The 23,404-nt window shown below is 42.1% G+C and overlaps 1 protein-coding gene across 3 annotated transcripts in view; it reads right to left on the bottom strand.

The window, feature by feature from the left end:
- TXNDC11 (thioredoxin domain containing 11) overlaps nt 1-23,404 on the bottom strand; it is a 60,315-nt gene that overhangs the window by 30,829 nt on the left and 6,082 nt on the right. Inside the window, exons 2-5 of one of the 3 annotated variants that reach the window (XM_082714092.1) lie at nt 22,851-23,067; nt 18,870-18,967; nt 14,794-14,923; nt 5,027-5,120 (exon numbers count right to left, since the gene is read on the bottom strand). In XM_082714092.1, the coding sequence (XP_082570218.1) occupies nt 5,027-5,120; nt 14,794-14,923; nt 18,870-18,967; nt 22,851-23,067 (539 nt within the window). The remainder of the gene's footprint in view (nt 1-5,026; nt 5,121-14,793; nt 14,924-18,869; nt 18,968-22,850; nt 23,068-23,404) is intronic. The other 2 variants (XM_082714095.1, XM_082714093.1) reach the window with 2 other exon arrangements.

The following is a 23,404-nucleotide window of genomic DNA, read 5'->3' as shown; positions in this document are numbered from 1 at the left end:
AAGAGTGCATTAGGCAGGGGCCCACGCAGTCCTGTCGTGAGCAACACCTACACTCTGGTCTGAGGAACCAGCAAGGCCAGGCAACAGAAGTGGTGGTGGGAAGAAATCCAAGGCGACTTAACATCTCACTGCTCCAATCGCCCTCACTTGAGCAATTTCAAGGTCAAGTGCCTTTATTATAGTCATTCATTAAACCTTTTAGCTACAACAGTGGTCAAGCAGGGTGTTGAAGCTGGAGGAGCAGGAGGATAAAACCTGGGCCTCAAGGCACTCAATCAAAATATTCTCTGAACAAAGCAGCTCATATCCTGGTGGGAAAGGTATACAGTCATTTCCATAGTGAGAACACCATGCCACAGGAACAGAAAGTACAAGCAAAGGAAGGCCTGTGTCCACTGGTTGGTCAGGTTATACAATACCTAGTGTAGAATTCTTTAAGGAAACATACATGATACTTAAAGTGCTTTTAGCCAAGCGGCTTTCTAACTGAGCTGCTACGGACATGAAGACTATTACTTTATTCACAAAGTATCGTACAGAGGATGTAGCTATATAAAATAATCACTGACTCTTCTCTCCACCACCTTCAATCTTACAGATACACAAACTCACACAAAGAAGAGTTCAATATTTTCTTCAAGTTTATAGCTCCTGTCCTTGGTACACAAAGGGTGCACACTAGGCAGTGCCATCTCCCAGACCACGGCTTCCCTCACTAGCTAGCACTCTGTCCCTCCTGTAGGCCAAAGGAAAAAAAGGACTGAAATTGGTTGCAAATTTTCTCTTTTCAAAAAGTCACTACATCAGGGGTCCCTGGGAGGCTCCGAAGGTTAAGCCTCTGCCTTCAGCTCAGGTCATGATCCTGGGGTCCTGGGATCAAGCCCCGTATCAGGCTCCCTCCTCAGCAGGGAGTCTGCTTCTCCCTCTCCCTCCTTCCCCTGCTGGAGGGCACTCTTTCTCTCTAATAAACAAAAAATCTTTTTAAAAAAAGTCACTGAATCACAGCGGAATATAACCACATTTTACCAGAACATGTTTATAGCAAATAATAAAATAAGCCTAAGATGGAAAAAAATCCAGTAAGCAACTTAAAAACACTGACCCCTCTACCAAATTTTCTTTAGGAAAAAAAGAAAGCCTGTCTGCCAAGATCAAAAGTGGAAAGGTTCAAAGATGCTTTGCTGTCTGGGGAGAAGGGAGAACTCCAAGAGACTGGTTTCCCTCCCAATCCTGAAACACACACAGACTGCTGGCCCACAATTAATCATTCAGCACTTCGAAATGATCAAACATTAATGAGGAATGTGTAAGACCTATTATAAAAAATTAAAAGGTCTGAATAAATGAATAATCCTGCTGCAATCCTAGAAAGGGAGGCGAAATGTTAGGAAGACATCCATCACCTCTAAGTCAATATATACCTTTAATACAATTGCTACCAAAACCAGCCAAGTGATGTAAAAGAGGATTCCATAGGACACAAGACTTAGGGGAGGCAAAGTTCAGACTTTACCAGGTAATAACTTACAAAGCAAGAAATGAAATTATATTTACTCATACAAAAAAAAGGTATCTAGACCAAAAGAAAACATAGAAACAATCCCGCTTACATGTAAACTATTTTGAGATAAAACCAGGCATCATCAAGATGAGGGAACATGGAAGCATTATTTTGTAAATGGTGCTGATTAGCCAATAAGAAGGGGAGGAAAAAACTACTGTGCTCTGTATGTGAAAAAAGCCAGAGGAAATCCAGGTAGCATGAAGTGCTAAACAATTTTTAAAAATTAAAAAATGAACTAATTAGTGATCAGATTTTTAGGGGGAAAAGAAAAGAAATCAAGAAAAAGAACCACAGATTAAACTACATGAAAATACAGAAGTGCTATATAACAAACGGTGACAGTAACACAGTTAGGAAAATAGTGGACAGAAATACGACAAAGCAGCACCGCCCATATCACCTAACAGGCAGGCCCCCGTCAACGGACAAATCAGCACCAAGACTGCGATCAAGGGGCTAAGGACCCAGATAACTGAGATGAAAGGCAAGAATTAAAACCACAACAAGAGAAAGCAGTCAGTATTAAGTCCTCAGGCAGAAAGCCAATCTTCCATACGATAATGTGTAAAAGTTATCAAATGTTATAGAGACAGTCTTGAGAGGGACAAAGTACCACGGAACCAGATCTGAGAACTGAACTCACGCATTCCTGAGGCAGGCATGGACCCTTTTAGCACACTCCCCACACCCAGACATGAGGCTTCACGTCAGTACATTCTCAGAAGACTTGTCCACTGAGGCCAGCTAGCTTCAAGACAAATGTCAGAGACTGTCCTGGCTATTTCTAAGACAATTTTAAAAAATTAAGGCAAAGGAAAGAGGCTCATTTTGTAAACACTTGTGTCATGCTGAACCAGGCCATGTGTCATGCTGAACCAGGCCATCTGCTTTCTCCAACAGACCAAGCACTTCTCCAGGTAAGCTCTGATAAGCCATTGTTAAATGAGGCAAATGTGTCTTAGGCCTCAATTTGTTGCACAAAATCTAAACACAACCCTGACCTATAATTTGCATTCCAAACTATAACATTAAAAAAAAAAAAAAAAAAGGTGTGCACACGTTTCTCTTACTAAACATCTACTATTCACAAGTAAAATACTGTCTGACTTCTGGGTATGAGAAAGGAAAGTTGGGGGGGGGGGGACCAGATGCTCAAAGCAAGATTTTAGTGCACATATGTATGGAAAGTCATCATTCTACACTTGTCTTTTTCCTCTAAAAGTGCTTCATTAAGTTTAAGTGAGAATTTACCCACAAAAATGAAGTGAAAAATGATGAATCAGAATGAATCTCAGCTCTTGCAAAGTTCATAAACAGAAGGATTTTACCAGGCCCCACTAGAGTCACAAGCTAGGGAAGAAGTGTAGTTAAGGTAATCAGAGACTAGATTTATTCTGACAAGAAGCTGCCGGGGATGATTTGTCAGTATTAGGGATTTGACCAGAGAGGTTCACTTTGTTCTTTCAAATACTTTTTACCCATTTATCACCTTCCCTTGCTTAAAAAAAGAAAAGAAAAAACAGGGGAGAAAAGATTACTATCTTATACTTGGAAAAGTTCGTCCGAAAAAGAAGTGAAATTTTGGAAGCTTCTGAATGAAAAAGTAATTTGTGAAGAATCACTAGCACAGGGGCACCTGGGTGGCTCAGTGGGTTAAGCCTCTGCCTTCGGCTCAGGTCATGATCCCAGGGTCCTGGGATCGAGCCCCACATCGGGCTCTCTGCGCTGCAGGGAGCCTGCTTCCTCCTCTCTCTCTGCCTGACACTCTGCCTACTTGTGATCTCTGTCAGATAAATAAAGAAAAAATCTTTAAAAAAAAAAAAAAAAAAGAATCACTAGCACACAATACAAGCTAACTGGATGATAAAACATCCTTCCACCATCCCAAAGTGTCCTCTGCAACTCAAGAACTTGAATGCTACCATCAGGTCCATGAGTGAGTGACTGCAGACTGGCCTTTCACGCACAGTGTTCACTTGAAATCTCTGAGGGGGCTTTCATTTCTAAGAACATTTCTGAGTATCAGCTTCTTAAGCTTTTTTATGCTGGCAGTATGCTGCTTTCAAAATCCAAACTTTAAGTCTTCTTAGTCACCTGAATCTGGGCAGCTCAGAGTCTTTCAGGTGGACAGACACATACTTATGTGACAGCTTGATTTCCTCTCACGATGTCCCCAAGGTGAAAAACACAAACGCAGTAGATCCTCATCTATATAACCCTAAACCAGGGTCTATCTCAATACGGCCAGTCATATGATTGTTTGATTGTACTAATATACTACTCTAATCCTCCTCCCTGCAAAATAATGGAAGCAATCTAATACCCAGTAATAGAAGGACAGTTATGTATTTTTGGTTGATCTACTGGGGAAAAGATGACACAGCCATCAATCTGATCGCTCACTTGGCAAAGAGTGACTGAACCCTGCTATGCGCCAGATGCTGGGGAAAGAGCATTTACGGAAGACACACGGGCCCCACGCTCAGTAACCGCACAGTCTGAGGAAGAAGACAGACATCAAAACCAATCTCATAACTTCATACATAAATACAAAGTATGTTAAGTGCTATGAATGAGAAGTGATAAGATACCCAACTGAGATCAGGGCAAACTGTAGAAGTGGTATCTGACTGGACCCTGTAGGATGAATCAGGGTCTGACAGGTGGAGAGCTGGACCCTAGAGGATGGGGAGAACAGACCCTAATGTGAGGAAGAAGGGGCAAGAGGGGACACCAGCTGAGCGTCCACTGGTCTAGTCCAGGAGCGAGGGAAGGGACGTGGAGCAGGGCAGTAACAGAAGACACAGACAAGCGAGCAGATGAAAGCGCTTCCAACAGAAAACTGACAGGAGGTCATGACTGGTACAAAGAACATGGAACAACATGAAAAGATGGGCAGGACACAACGTTTCGTTTAAAAAGTAGGGACCTCAAATAATTCATGATTCAGTTAAGTATAAATAAATAAAATTAAAAAAATTATATGTGTGTATATATATATATATATATATATATATATGCTATATAATATATATATATATGCTTATGCTGTAATGTAACATGACTCTTACACTTGTAAAACTACTTCCCAAAGGAAATGTATTCCTAAATTATGGTATACCCAACTGGTAACATAACCACTAAAAACTCTGACCACAACTTGTATCTATACACTCAAAAAAGAGATCATGGCATATTAAATTTTCAGGTATAAAATACATATTTGCAGACACAGAACGATCAAGCTACAGTTTAAAAAGCTAAACATCTTAGAAAATTGTATTTGAGACGGCACAGTGTTTTGTTTGCCAATACAACACAAAACAGTGTATTTTATATACATACGGAGAAAAAGAATTGGGACAATTAAAATATGGAATCATAAGGGTAACACACACAAGAAGGTAACGATATACACACATCTGCCGCAAGTACTCGTGTCTGGATAGGAACCACGCTTACCTTTCTTTAGCGAGTGCAGAGCTGAAGTGAAGAAGGTCAGGTAACCAGGAGGCTGGGGCGAGCCACTGAACTCAAAGTAGCCGAGGACTCCGGGCTGCGGGAACAAGAGCAGAATGAGGTGACTGACGGACCGGCGGCCACTGTGTCACAGGAATATTTTAAATCGGGACATGCCATTATTATTATTTGGCACCTGCAATTCGTTGTGTTTCATTTTTTAAGAAGCCTAACCACATGAACAAAATTGCAGGACAGGACTGAGCTTTCCCTCCATCTAGACAACCTGCAGGGTAATGGAGGGAGACAGAGCATTTAGAGACGCACTGAGAGCTGAAACTTCCTTCTCCCTAAGTGGGTCTCTCCACCCTCAGAGCACCTCCACCCTAGTTCTCCTAGGTCCCTGACTAGAAACCTCACCGTCAAGTTCAAGTACTCACGCCTTTTATCTAAGTGTCTCCAGGTAAACGAAATCAGTGATTTCAATTTTACAAAAGGTTTCTTCGTAACCTTTCTCAGATTTCTTCCTCAATCACTTCCTCCAAATCACACCAAACATGCCTTCACACTTATGGAAATCAGGTTAAATGAGATTGGCTCCACTGGTGTTCATGGTCATCCTTCCAGGGGCATCTCCCCCCCCCCATCTGGACCCCCCCCATCCTGTACAATGGCAATCCTCCTCTCTGGTCAGGTCAGTCTGCAGAGGGCCCATCTTTTACCCTCTTGCTCCTCCAGTCCCACAAGCTTCTTTCCACCTGCTCATACCATTTCTCTAAGCTTTAGCACAGAACACTCCTGCGTTCTGCCAAACCAATTAATTGTCCCCTACCAGACATATTCTGCCTCCCAGGTCAGGATAATTGCTTCCTTCTTGAAGGCCTTGTGGCACAAATTCTGTCTGTGATAATCGTATCTGTCCGAAAAGCCAAACCGTGAGATCCCTGGGGAAAGAGTGCTGGGCCTGGAGTCTGATGTTGAATGGGCATGGGTGGACCCTTCAATGGGAAGCCTCAGTCTCCTTCTTTGACAAATGGGGACATTTCATCACAGGGTTATTGAGAAGAATGAGCTTGATAAGGCACTAGGCAAATGTAAAGACTCCTTTCTGGCCCTAAAACACGCTCTTAATAAGTAACTGAGCTAATTTGATCGCTGGGACAAAATCATATCCCGAAGGTAAAGCAGAAGTTTAATCTCTGGGTAAAATTTTACATCAGTATATTGCAAAAAAAAAAAAAAAGAAAAGAAAAAAGGAAAGTTCTGATCTGTAGGGGAACACACTCTTTCAAATCTAAAGCACTTGCTTATTTTAAGATTCAATTCTAATAAATCAACTGGTTTTTAGAAACCGACAGAATCAGAATGGTTAATCCTAACATCTAAAAAATGAAATCTTTAGACATTCTAGTCAATCAGTTAATATTGGGCAAAAAAGATAACAGAAATGAACACAACAGAAAGACAACAGACTCATTTCGGTTTCTTTAAATTCTGACCAATCTTCCAAACCAAAATCAAGTAGAATAAATTCACCCTACATATTAAGAAATGTTTCGTGGCTAAAAATTAGAGGAGGTCAATGTCAGCCCTCTTCCCACTCATGTGAACAGGAGGGGGCACGGGGCCCAGGAGTGTGCACCTGTCTACACGCACAGTACTGCTGCACGTCCATGTATACATATGCACACGTGTACACACAGTAATGGAAGGAAGGGAAACGTGAATTCTGAGTCTTCAAGGAAAGCCTAAACTCAACGTTTCAAAATGAGTATCGGGCGGACCAACTGCAGGGGTCCTCCGTGCACACCTCCCCAGAGTAAGGGTTTACTCTTGTTGACAGCTTCACAGCTGTGGTTTCTCAAGCGCCTTGGTAACTGGGATGAAGGAGTCTCATCTTCAAGAGAATAGGCATTGCAATTTTCAAGCACTGTGGCCAAAGCAATCCCATAAAAAATACAAAGCAAATAATCTCATTTGCAAGGTTATGTTCACTTCTCTCTGCCACAGAAACGAGACCGTAAGAATCAGCAACTTCAGCGGATGGTACAAAGCAACAGAAATTGTAAAAAACTAGCCAATCACAACACAAGGAGCACGCAAAGTCTATTTCAAGTGTTATTTTTCAAATATTGATAATACCATTAACGGTCTGTATTTAATTTCTGAAAACTGGCAGGTTTGAGAACGAAACTTAAATATTTCAGACAAGAAAGTGCATATTCACACACAAGGACCTTTCTAGGTCCGGGCCCACAGTTTACTCAGCAGCAAATAAACCCAGGGCCCACCGCCAGGCGGACAACACTGTCCCGCCCTCGCACACCTGTGAGGCTCTCAGATGAGCCGGCAGGGCACGCAGGCTGAAGCCCTGCCTGCCGGGTACGAAGCCCATACACAGGCTGTGCCTCTTCACTCGGATGCTCTCCAACATGTGAAGGTCTTCCTCCCACAGTGGCCTACTGGTCCACTCCTGAATGCTTAAGTGGCCCTCAAGGGAGCACTCACAGGAGTGCAACTGCCCGAGCATAACTGGTCAGTCAGGTGAACTCGGGACCCATGACAGGAGAGGACGCCTGTGTGACCTCCGCTGCTACCACTCTGACGTCTGTTCCACCAGTCCCAGTCCTTCCCTTGGACCTCTAATTTACTGTTCCCTCCTCTTGGAGCCCTTCCTCGAAATTTCCTCAGGGCTGGGTCACACACAGGCTTCATTGGAAGTTTCTGCTGCAACGTCCTTTCCTTAGAGAGGGCTTCCCTCTCTTCTAAAACAGTTCTACCGTCCCTCCCTGCCCTTGTGCCTACCACATCACCCTCCTTGATTTTCCTTTGGGCACTGATCTGAAATGATCTTGTACATTAGTTTCCTAGAACTGCCCTAACAAATTACCTCGAACTTGGCCTCGATCAACAAATCTGTTCTCACAGTTCTAGAAGCTAGCAGTCTGAAATCAGGAGGGCAGCAGGGCCGTGCTCTCTGCGGAGGCTCTGAGGAAGAACCCTTCCTTGCCTCCTCCCCAGCTTTTGGTGGCCCCAGACAGCTTGTGGCTGCATCCCTCCCATGTCTGCCCGCAGTGTCACATGGCCTCCTGGCCTGTGTCTCTGTGTCCTCTTCTCTTCGTCTACAGAACCAGTTATTGGGTTTAGGACCCACTCTAAGTCCAGGATGCTTTCATCTCGAGATCCTTAACTAACGACACCTGTCAGGACCCTATTTCCAAATAAGGCCAATTCTGAGGTTCCTGGCAGCTAGGAATTTTGGGGGGACACAACTCAACTCCCTGCACCTTGTCTGTGCTGCAGTCTGGTCTTCATTTCGGTGTTTACCTCCAGGAAGCAGAGGGTCTCTCTAGTTCCTCACTACATAGCTGCTTCAGACAGTACCTGGCACTGAGCAGGCACAAAACAAACATTTGTTAACAAGTGACAGAATGGAGACAAAAAGATAAATGACACAAAGCTCCTCCTACAATTTAGCAAAAATAAAACATGAGGAGTACCGGCTTACAACCTGACCCAGTTTGCGTGCTTTTAATTCCATTCTGTGGGGGACAGTATATTCAGCACCTGCTCTAATGAGGGGGCTGGAAACGGGCTATTTATAGGAAGCCAGCAAAACCTCATCAGCATAAAATATTTCTCTGCTAAGTGAATACCATTCGCAGCATGGGTTGAATTTTAGCAGATGGTATATACACCCTCTAGTGGCCAGAAGAACAGTGAGCTTGGGGTGTTTCTACTCAACGGCACTTGAAGTGTTTCTGTTAATAAACACCTAGAAAATTCAAAACTGTCTGATTCACAGTGCTCTAAAACTATGAGTTGGCAAAGGCAGAGCAGACTTTCACTAACAAACAAAAGGATAACAACAGGTGCCATTCTACATTCCGCATTCTACTAGGTTTTTCTCCAAATGGCTGAGGTTTTCTATCACTTGGCAATTTTCCTAAGCCCCTGCTTTCCCCTCCAAAAGATTCCCAAGATTCTTCCCCATCCCACTTTAATTTAAAACAATGTGGTTTTAACCGCTAAGAATAAGAATAAGGATTAATGGATGTATGCAGAATCACGGATCTTATGTGGATAAGTTACAGAAAATTCATGTTAAGAATTAGAAACTATTAAGGGGCGCCTGGGTGGCTCAGTGGGTTAAGCCGCTGCCTTCGGCTCAGGTCATGATCTCAGGGTCCTGGGATCGAGTCCCGCATCGGCTTCTCTGCTCAGCAGGGAGCCTGCTTCTCTCTCTCTCTCTGCCTGCCTCTCCGTCTACTTGTGATCTCTGTCTGTCAATTAAATAAAATATAAAAAAAAAAAAAAAAGAATTAGAAACTATTTTAGCTACAAATACAAGATAAATGTTCTAAATAATACTGTTGGCATTTGGTGGGTATGTTACAAGGCACAAATCAGATAATTCTGTCAAGTGCTTTAAAAATAAAAAAGAAAACATTATTGATATAGAAGCTACTGATATCTAAGTCAAATAACTAAAAAAATACTAAAATGACAAGTCATAGAACTCGTGGCTTTCCAAGTGACATTTTCATCACTGAATGCTATTTCCTGCCTACTTAACTCGACATTCACCAAAATAACAATGACCGTGGCATGTTTGTCTGTGCTGTCCACAAGTAATAAACGACACTTCCCTGTCTGTATCTTAAATAGGACTTCAAGCTCTTCTTCTCCCTCTGCAGTATCCACCGGCAAGTTTAGTTTAGTTTTTAGCTGCATTCACTATGAGGCAAGTATGATTTGATTTATTTACTTACTTTCTTTGTCTTTTTTTTTACTTACTTACTTTTAAAGAATCTCTACACCCACCATGGTGCTCAAATTTATTTTTAAAGAATTTTTTATTAATTTATTTTTATTCATTCATTCATTCATTTATTATTTTATTTATTTATGATTTTATTTTATTATTTTATTTATTTATTATGATTATTTATTTATTTATTTATTATTTTAAAATTTATATTAAAGAATTATTTATTTTTAAAGAATCTCTACACCCACCATGGTGCTCAAAACACCCGAGATCAACAGGCATATGCTCTACTGATTGAGCCGGCCAGGTGCCCCAAAGCAGGTATGATTTCAGTGCATCTCTGAGAAGAAAAATCTAGACCTTACCCTGCCTCGATACTGTGATTATCACACATAGAACACCCAATCAATAACAGGAAATGGTGAAACCCTGCTGCTTTAACAGAAGGTCAACAGCCATGGCCCTATCCTCGATTACTATTTATTCTTAAAAACCGTTCCTAAAAATGAAGGGGGAAAAGTTACAGTCAAATTAAGAAGCCAACACCTTCAAAATTTTTCTATCCTGAAAGAGAAAGGCTGAAAAATGACATAAAATAGTTAAATGCCCAAAGTTTTAACTTCTAGATCTACAGTGAGGTTTCAACTCCAAGACCTTAAACATTTCTTCAGATACAAGCGAGAATTTGGGGAGCCAGAAGCCCTGGGCTACAGGCCAGTCTGCATTGAGGGTTAATTACACCCCTGATGTCCCCCCACCTTCTTACTCTGTTCAGAAGGACCCATCATTTCTACCTTGCACGGCTATTAGGAAGATCAGAAGCAGAACCACGTGAACACTGGAGGGCACTTTTGCAGTGCGGTTTACACATTCTTTGTTGGCTAATAATGAGTAAAGTATGCTGGAATTTACAGAAACAAATATTTACAATATTCGCCCTGCAATGTATTTCTGTGATACTCCATAAATCAAAGGCAAAATCATTTTCCTAAAAATTGCATCTGGGCTCAGTCAGTGTCATCTTCTACATATAGAAAACTAGAGTTAATGATGAGCAAATGGGTTTGGGCAGGTTTGAGAGAGCAAGTCAAATACAATGTTTTACAGTGGTTTACACATTTTACTGCTTTAGGTAATTCAATAACAAATCATCTCAAAGAAGTTTTTGGAAGAATTCATCTGCAGGACTTAAAAAAAATTCAAACCAAGATAAAATTAGAGCATTTTTATTTAAAACAGCAACATAAGCATATGTACATATATGGTCAGGATACACATAGTAAAATAAAAATTTATGTTAAAAGTTATTACTTTCAGGTATCATCACTTCCCAAGTAATTAACACTAATGGCACAATTTTATGATGGTCCAAACTGCTCATGAATAAGTGGATTAGAGACAAATTAATTTACAATTAATCAGTATAGTTTATTTTAATGAGGGGACAATTACCAAATGCATTTCCTCAAGGTGTCACAAACACACCTAGAGACATAAGCAAAAAGCAGTGCCATTCTAACAAACCTCAAAAGTGCCACAAAAACATGAAATCATTACTTTAGCCCAATTCTGGCAAACTTAAATTTAAATACACTTGATATTGAAATCCCTATTTAAAAAACATATAAATTAGGAGATAAGGCTCTTGATCAGAAGGTGTACCTTCTATAGTAAGATTTCTTTGAATTAGCAAGATCCTCAACGTATTTAGGAAGCATGTTTCGCAGGAAGGGGCAGTAACAATTTGATTATAAGGATGAACATCACAGACAGCTCTATTGATGACCATACAACTCATTCCTGTCTCTAGTTCCCCAAAGATAACACTCCAGGATTTTCCAGTCAAGGCACTGCCTGATTTTCATATTCTCTCTGCCACTGTGATGAGCAGAAAAGCTTGCAACAATGAGGCTGTGGCATTCTGTGTGCTGCAAAAAAGATGTGTTTGTACTAACACCTGTGAAGCATCTTCCTAAGGCCTCATTTGGGAGAACAGTAATTTACAAAAGAGTTTCTCAAATGAGGCTACTTGTCCTCCAAGGGGATATCTGGCAATGCCTGGCTATTTTTGGTTGTCACAGCTAGGGGTGGGGATGCTACTGGTATCCAGTAGGTGGTGGCCAAGAATGTTACCGAACATTCTGCAAAGTATGGGACAGCCCCCACCTCCAAAGAACTACCTGACTCCCAACATCCGTAATGCCGAGGTTGGGAAACCTTAATTCAGAGGAATGTCCAGAAGCATACTGTGCTCTAGAGTGGGGCCTCCAGAAATTCCTTTACCTCTCCTCTTTATTCGACTCTCAAAGCCGTGGTGGTGGCTTTATTTCTGGATCCAAAATTTCGCCATTATGCTACCTTACAGAGAGTGTGCACGAAACCGAGACCATCTAGGCAGTGTCGGTATGTTTCACAAGAGGAAGGGTTTCACAAGAGCCACGCTGGGCTTGCCTCCCAAGTTCTTTCACCATTAATCAAATATTGTCTCTTGTCAACCAGACAATTTCATCTCAGTGAGAAGCAGCCCCGTGAAAAATAATACTAACATGATAAAAGCTATCTACCACTTCAGGAGGAAACCTTCTAAAGGTTGACAGGCCATACAGGGTCCCATCTTGGCCGCACCCTCTTGGTCCTATTTTCAAGGCAGTCTAAACATTGCTGCGCATCATTTTAACTCAGCGGGCCACCGAACACAACCTTCAGTAATGTGAGTTACTGTGAGAGAGATGGGAACTCAGTGTCAAACTCGGAGCATCATCTCTGAAAGCACCACTGACAAGAAGATTCAGAAAATGCAGAGGCTGAAGGTAGGAAACCAGCCTTGCTGCTCAGTCATAAAGGGGAACTCGCCTCTCTCCTGCAGGCCCAACCACAGAGACACTACGGAGGCCATAAACAAAACAAGATCAGAAAGAGCTCTAATACAGATGTTAACGTGCATTGTCTCAAAAAAAAAAAAAAAAAAAAAAACTTGCCCAACCAATAACTGACGAACCTTCTTCTTCCTGCCTCTTTCCACCTCTAAACCTCACGGAAGCCAAAACAGTCAGGAGGGATTACATAAGCCAATTCCCTACATTCAGAGATGAGAAATCTGTGCAAAACTCAGAAGTCAGAGACTTGACTACGTCAGGGCTAATATCCAGGCCCCCAAAGTCCTGGTCGAATCTTACCCTGCTAAGACCTGGCTCAGAACTCTGGATACAAATCTCCAACAGGGCTGAAAAGAAAACTGAAGTTGCCCCTCAGTGCTCTTATTATAAGGCTAAATGATCTTAATTTTTTCCCATACGCTTCTTTGAAAGGGTAAGCACATAATATACAGTGTTTATTGATGTGGCATTGCTCCTCTGCCATTTCTCCCTTTATTTTTGTTTTAGGAAAAACTGAGTGAAAATGTAATGAAAAAAATAGAGGGTTTCAAGTAAAACTAGGCACAGTGTCCCACAGAACTCCCTACAGAGCACACCTGAAGGAAGACCTCTTCGTCCCTGCAGGTCATTTTTTATCATCTTAATTATAAAACAAAATATTTCTTATAGAAGTAGGGAGTTCCAGCAAGCACTGTGTACATGTCAAGTTCTCTCAATAGTGCTAAAAATCCAGGATTTTCCTGTCATGCCATTTCTGTGGATAAGTTTTCCTGTATTGGGACTACATCCTGTAGGCATTTTCATGTCTTATTCAATCCCTGTCTATAGATAAAGGCACAGAGGCTTAAAGGGTTAAGCAGCCCATAGGCCACACAGCTAACAAGTGACAAAGTTCAGTGTCCAAGTCCTGATTCTTCATCATTCTGCCTCACTGCCTCTGCGACCCCGTCGTCTACGCAAACCTACATGAACACGCACTTACCACACAACTACTGCAGCTAAGAGTTAAATACCCTGTTCCAGTCCCCTGATGCCACGCAGGTGAGTGATCTGGCCCACACCACAGAAGGAGTCAGTGTTGCCAAAGGGACCAGGCCCAGGCCCCCAGGGTGGTTCCCAGCTGCCAGCTTGTCCCAGTAGAACGAGAGACAAGCCTGTGTAGGGCACAGAAATCCATCCTGTATCCACGTAAAAGGAAGGACACATTCACTCTAATGCACACTTGAGAACTTACAAGCAGGATAACTAGACAGTGACACTGCTGCTTAGAGAACCTACGTACAGTTAACACACAGTGTTTCTAACATGGCTGAAAAGCTGTAAATGATGTCCCAGTAACAGAAATTCATGTCCGATCTGCATAAACTCTCCCTAGTGCAAAAGGTAAAATCAGTGAGGTCCGGGATCATAGGGTTTATGTCTCAGGTACCTACAATCCTGTGTCTAAGGATCATTTTTACATGCTGTACCCAAGTACAACTTACACTCGCACCATTGAGTTTTTCTGTGGAACTGTACTTATAATTTATTTAGATTATTTTAAGCTTTACACTGGCCTCTCATTAATAAGTGATCCTGAACACACACTGAAGATCCTATAAAAATAACTTATCAGGAGATGAAGCTGGTGATGGGAAAGCAGCAGAGAAGCCATGTTAGGAATCTTTCCATTAATAAGACCTGGAAAGGGTTATGCACTTTTTAATAAACAGAAGGGAACATATTCCCAGTTTTTTTTTAAAGCTAAACTACAGTGGACAAGTAAAACCAACTATTCCGTAGTACCATAAAGCATCAAATAAAATTTTTAGGAATCTGCAGATGCATATAACCTGTAAGTTAACTCTTACATGCTCTAAGCTCATCATAAGACAGACTGAAAGTCTTGGAAATTCCCAAACAAAAAATTCACAAGGTTTTACAAGTGTTCTATTCTCTTCAAACTCACTTGGCCAAACCATCCCTATGATCAAGTATCTCAAAAAGCATTTAATTGGGGCTTATCTCTAAGGTGATCTTTTCATCGCTGTAAATCAGGAGGTATAAAAAACCCTTCCAATATACACAATCCAACACAACCCAGTGAAACCTTGGGGATGGGAGGAGATATGAAAGACAGGTACCTCGTAGTTTGAGAGAAAATCTAGTAACTCTGATTGAGATGGGATGTAGAGAAGTGGTTTCATCACCCGGCGGACAAACTTCTCAATGTAAACAGCACTCATAGGGCCTTTGTATTCGATTGGTCCAAAACTAGTACCAAAAAAATAAAAATAAAAAAATAAAAATAATACACCATGCATTAAACCTGTAACGTATAACTGAAATCATCAACCACAAGACGATCCTGACTGCTTCACAGGGGAGTAGCCTTCTGTGTCCCAGGAGGTGAACGGAGGGCCTGAGAATAGGATCTCGGGTGCCAGGTGGCACAAGCAGCCACGACTCTCCTGTGAGCTTAATTCAACTGCAAACTGAATTTCAAAGAACATTCATCCTAGCCTCTGGGGGGAAAAGAAAAATTCTCATAATAATATTTCTTTAAAAAAACAAAACCAAACAGAAAGGTGATCCTGGCAACTGACCAAACGCTAAGGGAGTCCAGGATCTTAACTATATAATCGATGGCGGTGAGGGAGGGGGTGGCAGACTTTCTTTTGCACATCATTCTGAAAGAAAAAACAAGCTGAGCAATTGGCCCCTAGCCTACTAACATGTACCTATTAATATTCCCACAGGCACTTACACAAAGGATCACTAAATAACCTGAAACCCATTCAAAACTTTACTTTAACAAAAAAAGATTATGGGAAGGGACAAAGTTAGGAACCTGCAAAAATGATCTTATTTCCCTTCCAGGTGTGCTTAAGGATACACAGGAATATGATTTACATTGCTAAGAAATAAGACCGACTTTCAGTGACCCTCCTAGTAAGCTAATCAGAATCCTCACATGGCTTTCTTCAGTCTTGCACAATGTAGACGCTGCTCAAATACAACTGAATGGAATGTGGCAGGGTGGCGGAGTGAAATTTAGTAACTCCATTACCATCCTTTCATCTAAACAGAAACGGACATTAAGCTTCCTGTTAATAGCAACAATAAACAGAGCACAGTAAAGAAGTACATAAATGCTGTGATCCTAACACTATATGCTAACATAAACACACACACACACACATAATGGGAGGAGATATACACAATTCTTCTGGGTGCACTGAAAATATGATGCCAAACAGAAGAATGTTAGCATGAAAAAAGTAAAAATAGCGCTCTACATGCACAGCTGGAAGACAGAGTTAACAACTAGATCAATTCAAGACTTACGTAAGTTTAAAAAATTACCACCACCACCAACCCCATCAGCCACCAACAATTTTTAATTTAAAGGAAGAAATCAAGGAGCACCTGGATGGCTCAATGGGTTAAGCGTCTACCTTTGGTCAGGTCATGATCCCAGGGTTCTGAGATCGAGCCCCACATCGGTCTCCCTGCTCGATGGGGAGCCTGCCTCTCTGCCTACTTGTGATCGCTCTCTCTGTGTCCAATAAATAAATAAAATCTTAAAAAAAATTAAAGGAAGAAATCAAAACATCATCTGATAATTTATTTTGTTCAGCAAAAAGGAGGCAACAAATCTGGAAATGTCATCTACTCAGGCAAGCAGCCTCCTGGGGTGTCATTAGAAGGATCCCAGTGACTGGTAGAAGTTGAGAAGATCTCTAGAATGTAGGTGTAGGACACATTTCACCAACACACCACAGTCACGACCATAGGACAAGCTGATCCAGGGCTGCTGAGCCTTGTAACAGAGTGTTAGAAGAAACCACTACCTGCCTCAGAACCTTTTATAAACTTTCTCTGTGAGTGGTTATCAATACGAGCAAAAAAAAAAAAAAATGGAATCTACTTAAAAGCAATACAGAAGTCTATTAATTTCTCTAAGCAGCCACTAGTAAGTAAGCCATTACAAATACAGCAACAACAACAAAAACACACAGACGGGGGTTCCTGGGTGGCTCAGTGGGTAAAAGCCTCTGCCTTCGGCTTGGGTCATGATCCCAGGGTCCTGAGATCAAGCCCCGCATCGGGCTCTCTGCTCAACAGGGAGCCTGCTTCCCCCTCTCTCTCTCTGCCTGCCTCTCTGCCTACTTGTTGCTGTCTGTCGAATAAATAAATAAAATTTTTAAAAAAATAAAGCTTTTAAAAAAAAAACACAGGGCGCCTGGGTGGCTCAGTGGGTTAAGCCGCTGCCTTCGGCTCAGGTCATGATCTCAGGGTCCTGGGATGGAGTCCCGCATCGGGCTCTCTGCTTGACGGGGAGCCTGCTTCCTCCTCTCTCTCTCTCTGCCTGCCTCTCTGCCGACTTGTGATCTCTCTCTGTCAAACAGATAAATAAAATCTTTAAAAAAAAAACACACAAAACCACAAAGACAGCAATGGTCTGTCTGCCCCGTGATGAGGTTGAGGGGTCATACTGGTAAGCACAATCAATCAAAAGAACCTCAACACCACTGAATGGTCTTAAAAGAGTTTAGTTAAAGAAACGCACTCATTCATATGTGTTATGGATAAAACAGAGATTCTTAAATAGGATATAAAAAAGCTACCTTTCAGGTATCTCTGTGCCTTAACACTTGCTTGTTTTTGGTACACTGGGAATGGAGGATACTGAAATGAGTATTAGGAGGTCTGAACAAACTGAAAAAGTAAAACCTAATGGGCAAAGATGAGGGGTGAGCACTTTGAGGAGACTATCAACCTCAAACTTCTCATCTGTGAAATGAGAAGAATGGACTAGATGTTTCTAAGGTTCCTTGCACATCCTTTCAATCTTTCCATAAATCTAAAAAACAAACAGTATAAGACAATATACTGCAGAGCCATATAACCCAAAAAGATATTCTGTACTTGATTCAAGGGAACTTTCCTGATTTTAATATCACATCAAATCAGGCCCACGTCTGGGCAGTGGCTCGGTTACTTACAGTGGCAGCCTATACTAGGCACCCGTGCCCTATTTCCTATCTCCAAATACTGTCTATTTCCAAGAAGAGAACTGCAGGGACCTTCGTAAGAAGCTTATTTATCCCATTACAGAGCACAGAGCTTCTGCATCTGCAAGTGCAACAGTTCACACTCTGAGAAGTACTCTTGTATCTAGAAAGGACGTTGAAAGTGGAGATGGAGTGACAAAGTGCATTTCTGCTCAAATATTACTTAACAGCTCTTGTGAAACAATACTGCATGCCACACAACATTTTATGTTAGAAACATGAGGCGTGATGGAACGTGACAGATAACCCACAAATGAGAGGTTGATGTTTCTTACAAACCCTCATTGATTAAGGCCTAGGAAGTTCAGAGGGAGGGAAAAAATTAAGCATAAAGAGTAAAGATCTTGCTAATGAAACATTCTTTAACCATTTACCTTCATTAACAAACTTCAAGCCAATTACATTGAACAAAGTCCAAAGTCTCATCTGTCTTCAAAATTCTCCAAGTCCGATTTCAGACATTACTTAACATTCACAGCACGGTCTGGGCAGGATTCCAAAATCAAACACCAATATTTCTGAAGCATAATAACCTGGCTCCTTAAAGTGGGATAAAGACCAAAGGCAGCCTCTTGTCACTTCAGGCTAGGTGAGTGCACATGGGAACAACATTTATGAAAACCTTTTAGGTTTTCAAACCCTTTGGATTTCAGGATTATGGGCAAAGGACCATGGACTCGTAGTTAATTTTCTTCCCAGCTGAAAAGGTGCTAAAATTCCCTCCGGACTAGGTATGTTGCCAGGTAACAGGATAAGGACCTTTGTGCATACAGTAAAATACTTCAGAACGTCTGAAATGTATAGCCACACAAAGGGGCAGGGAGCACTCTCAAAAACAATGCATACATTGTAATGGTATGAAAAGATGTTCACACAAGCAAGAAAAAGCAGTTTAGGAAATACTATTACTACACAATCCCATTTTTTTTTTATTTAAAAAAGAGGGTAGATCTGTATAGTCAGAAGAGGATATATCGGAAAATACATAACGATTGTGTACTGCTGATAAAATACCCAGATCCTTTTATTTTTGCTTATCTGTATTTTCTCCATTTCCTACAGTGAATATTTAATACTTTAAAACAGAAAAAAAATTCACTTTGGAAATTTACTGGAATTAGAAAACTAATTCAAATTCTTACCTCCGATGATACAGATATATCACAGGGAAATAAAAGAAGTGCTTCTGTTTTCTGCATTTCCCCTGGTTCCACCAACAGTTAATTGCCACAAACAACACCTGCAGAGCCAAAAAAGGTTTCAAATGACTATGAATAACAACTGAAAAACTACCAAGATTTTAAAGATAAAAATCACAGAAATGGAACTGTTCTCCGAAACAGAAAGCGAGAAAAAAAAAATTATCGCCCATATTCAAAGAAGGTCATCATCTACCATCACAATAAACAAGACAGACTCTTATCTATGGTGTCTAGCTAGGAGTCCAGTATTTTACAGTCTAGTCCAAGAGGGAAATGATTTGCTTTGAACTCTAAAGGGAATGAGCACGAGTGAGTTTTTTCTAAGCATGATTACACTAAAACTCAATGGAAAGCTATCTTTTTTGATAGTCAAACTGAGCACGGGAAAAAGGAAAAAATGTTAGCTGCAAATAAAACATCACAAATATCAAAGATCATTTTTTTTTTAGATTTTTTTTTTTAAGATTCTTATTTATTTATTTGACAGAGATCACAAGGAGGCAGAGAGGCAGGCAGAGAGAGAGAGGAGGAAGAAGGCTCCCCACTGAGCAGAGAGCCTGATGTGGGGCTCGATCCCAGGACCCTGATATCATGACCTGAGCCGAAGGCAGAGGCTTAACCCACTGAGCCACCCAGGTGCCCCTCAAAGGACCATTTTTAATGACCACACTAAAAACCAGTAAGATAATTAAAGCTATGCTCTAAAATGTAGTATTAAGCAGCAAAAATACAAACTAAACACCTATTTACAGGTAGACGATGAAGTATTTAAGGAGAAGTGTCCCTAAGGAGAAGTGTCCCTATGTCTCCAATCGACTCTGAAATGTACCCCAAACCAGATGGGTCATTGCTTAGAGGAGCACTTTTCCACTTCGGCACTACTGCCACCTCAGCCTTCCACTATTACAGGGCTTTCCATAGATTTGTTTTTGTTGTGAGGGGCCGTCCTACACACTGGATGGAGGCTTTAGCAGTATTCCTGACCTGTACCCCCTGCACGCTAGCAGCTACCCCACCTCAAGTACTGATCCCCAAGAACAGCTCCAAGCACTGCCAAAAATCCCCTGGGGGGGAAAACTTCCTCTAGGTGAGAACCACTGACTAGAGGAATAGTAAGAGGAATAAATGACAATAAAATGTCAGTAACAGGGGCGCCTGGGTGGCTCAGTGGGTTAAGCCTCTGCCTTAGGCTCAGGTCATGGTCCCAGGGTCCCGGGATCGAGCCCCTACATCCGGCTCTCTGCAGAGCAGGGAGCCTGCTTCCCCCCCTCTCTCTCTCTGCCTGTCTCTCTGCCTACTTGTGATCTCTGTCTAATAAATAAATAAAATCTTTAAAAAAAAAAGTCAATCACATTTAATTCACAGGTACATACAAAATTCCTTTACCTTTGCTATGTGGAAACATTTTCATAATACTACTGAAAGAATATGAAGACTACAAATGAAGTCACCTTCAGAGGCCTTCCTTCCACGCTGGAAACAGCAATATTGCTCAAAACTCAGAGCTCCTTTTAGAGTCCATTTATGAGAACAGAAAACAACAATATCTTTACTTAAGGTGACATCTCATTTTTTTACTCAAAAATAGGGCACAATCAACCATGTTTGCTAATTTTACTAAAGCCACGTGGCTCAAAAGGTTTTTGCCTGCTTCCAAAAATAAACCCTCTCCTTTTCCCTAGTGAGAACACAGAGTAATAAGCACTCAATTTGGAAGAAGCTGAAAAAAAAAAATTGAAAAAAGCAGTGCCCGTTAGCTGTGGACGGCACTATAACCTTCACCACTTATCCTGTGATCCTTGGCCAACCGCCCCACCATCTAGGTCTGAGGTCCTGCTTCCAAGAACAGGGATGCCAGCACCAGCGTGCAGAGCTGTGATGAGAAACAGCACAGGCCCTGGCACACCAGAACGCAGCTCCTGTAAACACTCATGAGGACACAGCCGCTTCAGCTGACAATAAGGCAACAAGTGACTGACTCCTGCCCTCAACACAGTAGACTCCCTCCTTGCTTGCTCCCCCATGTTCTCTTAATTCAGAAGACCTGGGGAAGGCCTGAGGAATGCAGTGGTGACATCTTTTACGCTAACCTACTGTTTGCCTCCCAGTGCTCCACTGGAGTTCCTGCTTCCTCCCTCGAAGTGTCTGCCAGTTTGGTTATTATTAGCCCTTTTTTTCTTTTTTTTCAAGTTAGCTCTACTGCCCAACGTGAGGCTTGTACCCACAACCCTAAGATCGAGGGTCACAGGCTTTCCCAAACTGAGCCAGCGTGACGCCCCTATTGCTAGCCATTTTAAGGGGGAGGGGAGTAAAGGGAGCACAGGGAACTGATCGATCCCATGGGTCCAAAGTTGGAACACAAAATATCAACCCCCTCAGAACCAATGTCCTAGGCAATGAAGAGTTCTAATGAAGAGCCAGATTTAAACAGTACTTTGCACCACATTCAAGGATCTATAATGGTTCAAAAGGCTTTGCTAGGTTGGGCAGAAAGCCTCACCAGCATTTATAACATTGTTTCTAAGAAAAACCTACCCAGAGTTCCAAAGAAATTTCTGGAACTCAGCTGCCTGCATCAGTTACCTCAGATGAGTGGTTTCAGCAGCAGCATTTTAGAAATCTGTGGGATGCTCTTCTGGTTGTTGCAGTGACTGGGAAGCTACAGGGCATGGGGTGGGCAGGCACTGTGCGAGACAGCCCACAATGCTCGAAGTGCTCTGCACAGGAAAGAGTTGTGCACAGTACCCCCAGAGCAGTCTGAAATGTCCTGCCGAACAATGAGGCTGGGGAAAACTTGTCTGTTATTATTTTAACCCAGGACCTAATTCCATTTTAAATGGGAATCGAAAGCATGTTTTTGGTATTCACTGAATTTCTTGGGAAGGCAACTCTTACGTAAACCTAAATACAGAAAATACTTTTTTGGTTCCAGTCTTTACTAAGAGCTGTCCACCATTCAGGAAACTCAAATCAGTGAGAGTAGTGTCCCTGCAGTACCTGAGTCTCTACCACAACGCATTAGGACCTATTCTGCCTAAGCATTTACATCTTGAAATACACATGACCTGATGACATGCTACTTTTGTTTCCCCCCACCTTTATAATTAATGGATTGACTCTTTTGCAATTATATGCGTACAGAAGTTTTATATCTATGAATTACTTTTCAGGACAGCAAAAGTCACCTTATAATGTATGTGTTTTATAAAAGGCAACTAGGATCCACTGGGTTGAAAACCACTGCCATACAGATGACTCATCGCCCATCCCTCTGGCCTAGCACAAAGGTATAGCTTCATTAAGTACTCGATGCATATAGCTCTGGTCCGTGTGTTTTTAATACAGCAACATGTTCCACTGTAGTCATGACACATAAATGAGTCTTACAGCAGAGTGCCTGGCTGGCTTCGTCTGACTCTTGGTTTCGGCTCAGGCCATGATCTCAGGTGGTGAGAGCCAGCCTTACATCAGGCTTCATGCTGGGCATGGAGCCTGCTTAGGATTCTCTCTCTGCCCCTCCCGACCCCTACCCCAACCCCATGTTCGTGCATGCAGACGCGCACTCTCTCTAATAAATGATATGAACGTTAAAAAAAAAGAAAAAGAAAAGAAGTCATCAACAAATATCAAACAGAAATTCAACTAGGCTTTTCAGCACGGAAACCAAAAAGCATGGCACCCTGAGATGAACTGATCTGCATCTGAAGGAAACACAGAATCTGCTCCCTCTCCGGTCTCTAACCATTACCCTCACCATCAGAAATCTTTTTTCTTTACAAAAGGCTTTACCATTTATAAAGTGAGGCTCCTGGCCTTCAGCCTGGCTCAATCAGCCAGCGGGGTGAGGGGTCTCTGTGGGAGCAACCAGCCCCGCATACAGGGCAAACAGTCACCCGAGGGCAGGCAGAGGGTCAGCATTACCTGGTCGGAAAGCTGGTTCGCTGCCTGCTCAATCTCTGACCTGGCAGCGATGGACTGGCCACACCACGGGGCGTAGAAGAACAGCAGCGCCACCTCCGAGTCCCGGCGAACATACTCTGCATAGTCCAGCTGCCCCTGGAAGAGGTCAAGAACCGGCGACCTCGAGGAGAAAAAGCTGACAGGTGGCTTTGCTGGTATTATCACATCTTTTGCTCGACTAAAAAAGAGCAAACACAAACAAGATTGCTAAGTTTATCTTCTCCTAACAACAGCTCTACCTGGAGGGAGGATGCAGCTTAAAAGAAATAACTCTTGAATAAGAAAATGGAGTTCCCAAAATATCACCCTGGAGTAAAAACCAGGCTGTGCTAAGGCAGTACTTAGCTGAGAAAATGCAATACATGAATACTGTGTTGAAAACAACTCTCTAATACTGTCTCCCCAGGTTGGGGCGGGAAGGCAGCAGACAGCAGAGGAGAAGGATTCTTTGAAGAATCCATGTCCTTGCCTCCTACACCCAAAACACCCCACCCTCATTTCTCTGCAGCCTGGCT

Source organism: Mustela nivalis (genome assembly GCF_964662115.1).
Source record: "Mustela nivalis genome assembly, chromosome: 19".
Taxonomy (NCBI): Eukaryota; Metazoa; Chordata; class Mammalia; order Carnivora; family Mustelidae; genus Mustela; species Mustela nivalis.
The sequence above is the reverse complement of the archived record's forward strand: the minus strand, read 5'-3'. Positions and strand labels throughout refer to the sequence as shown.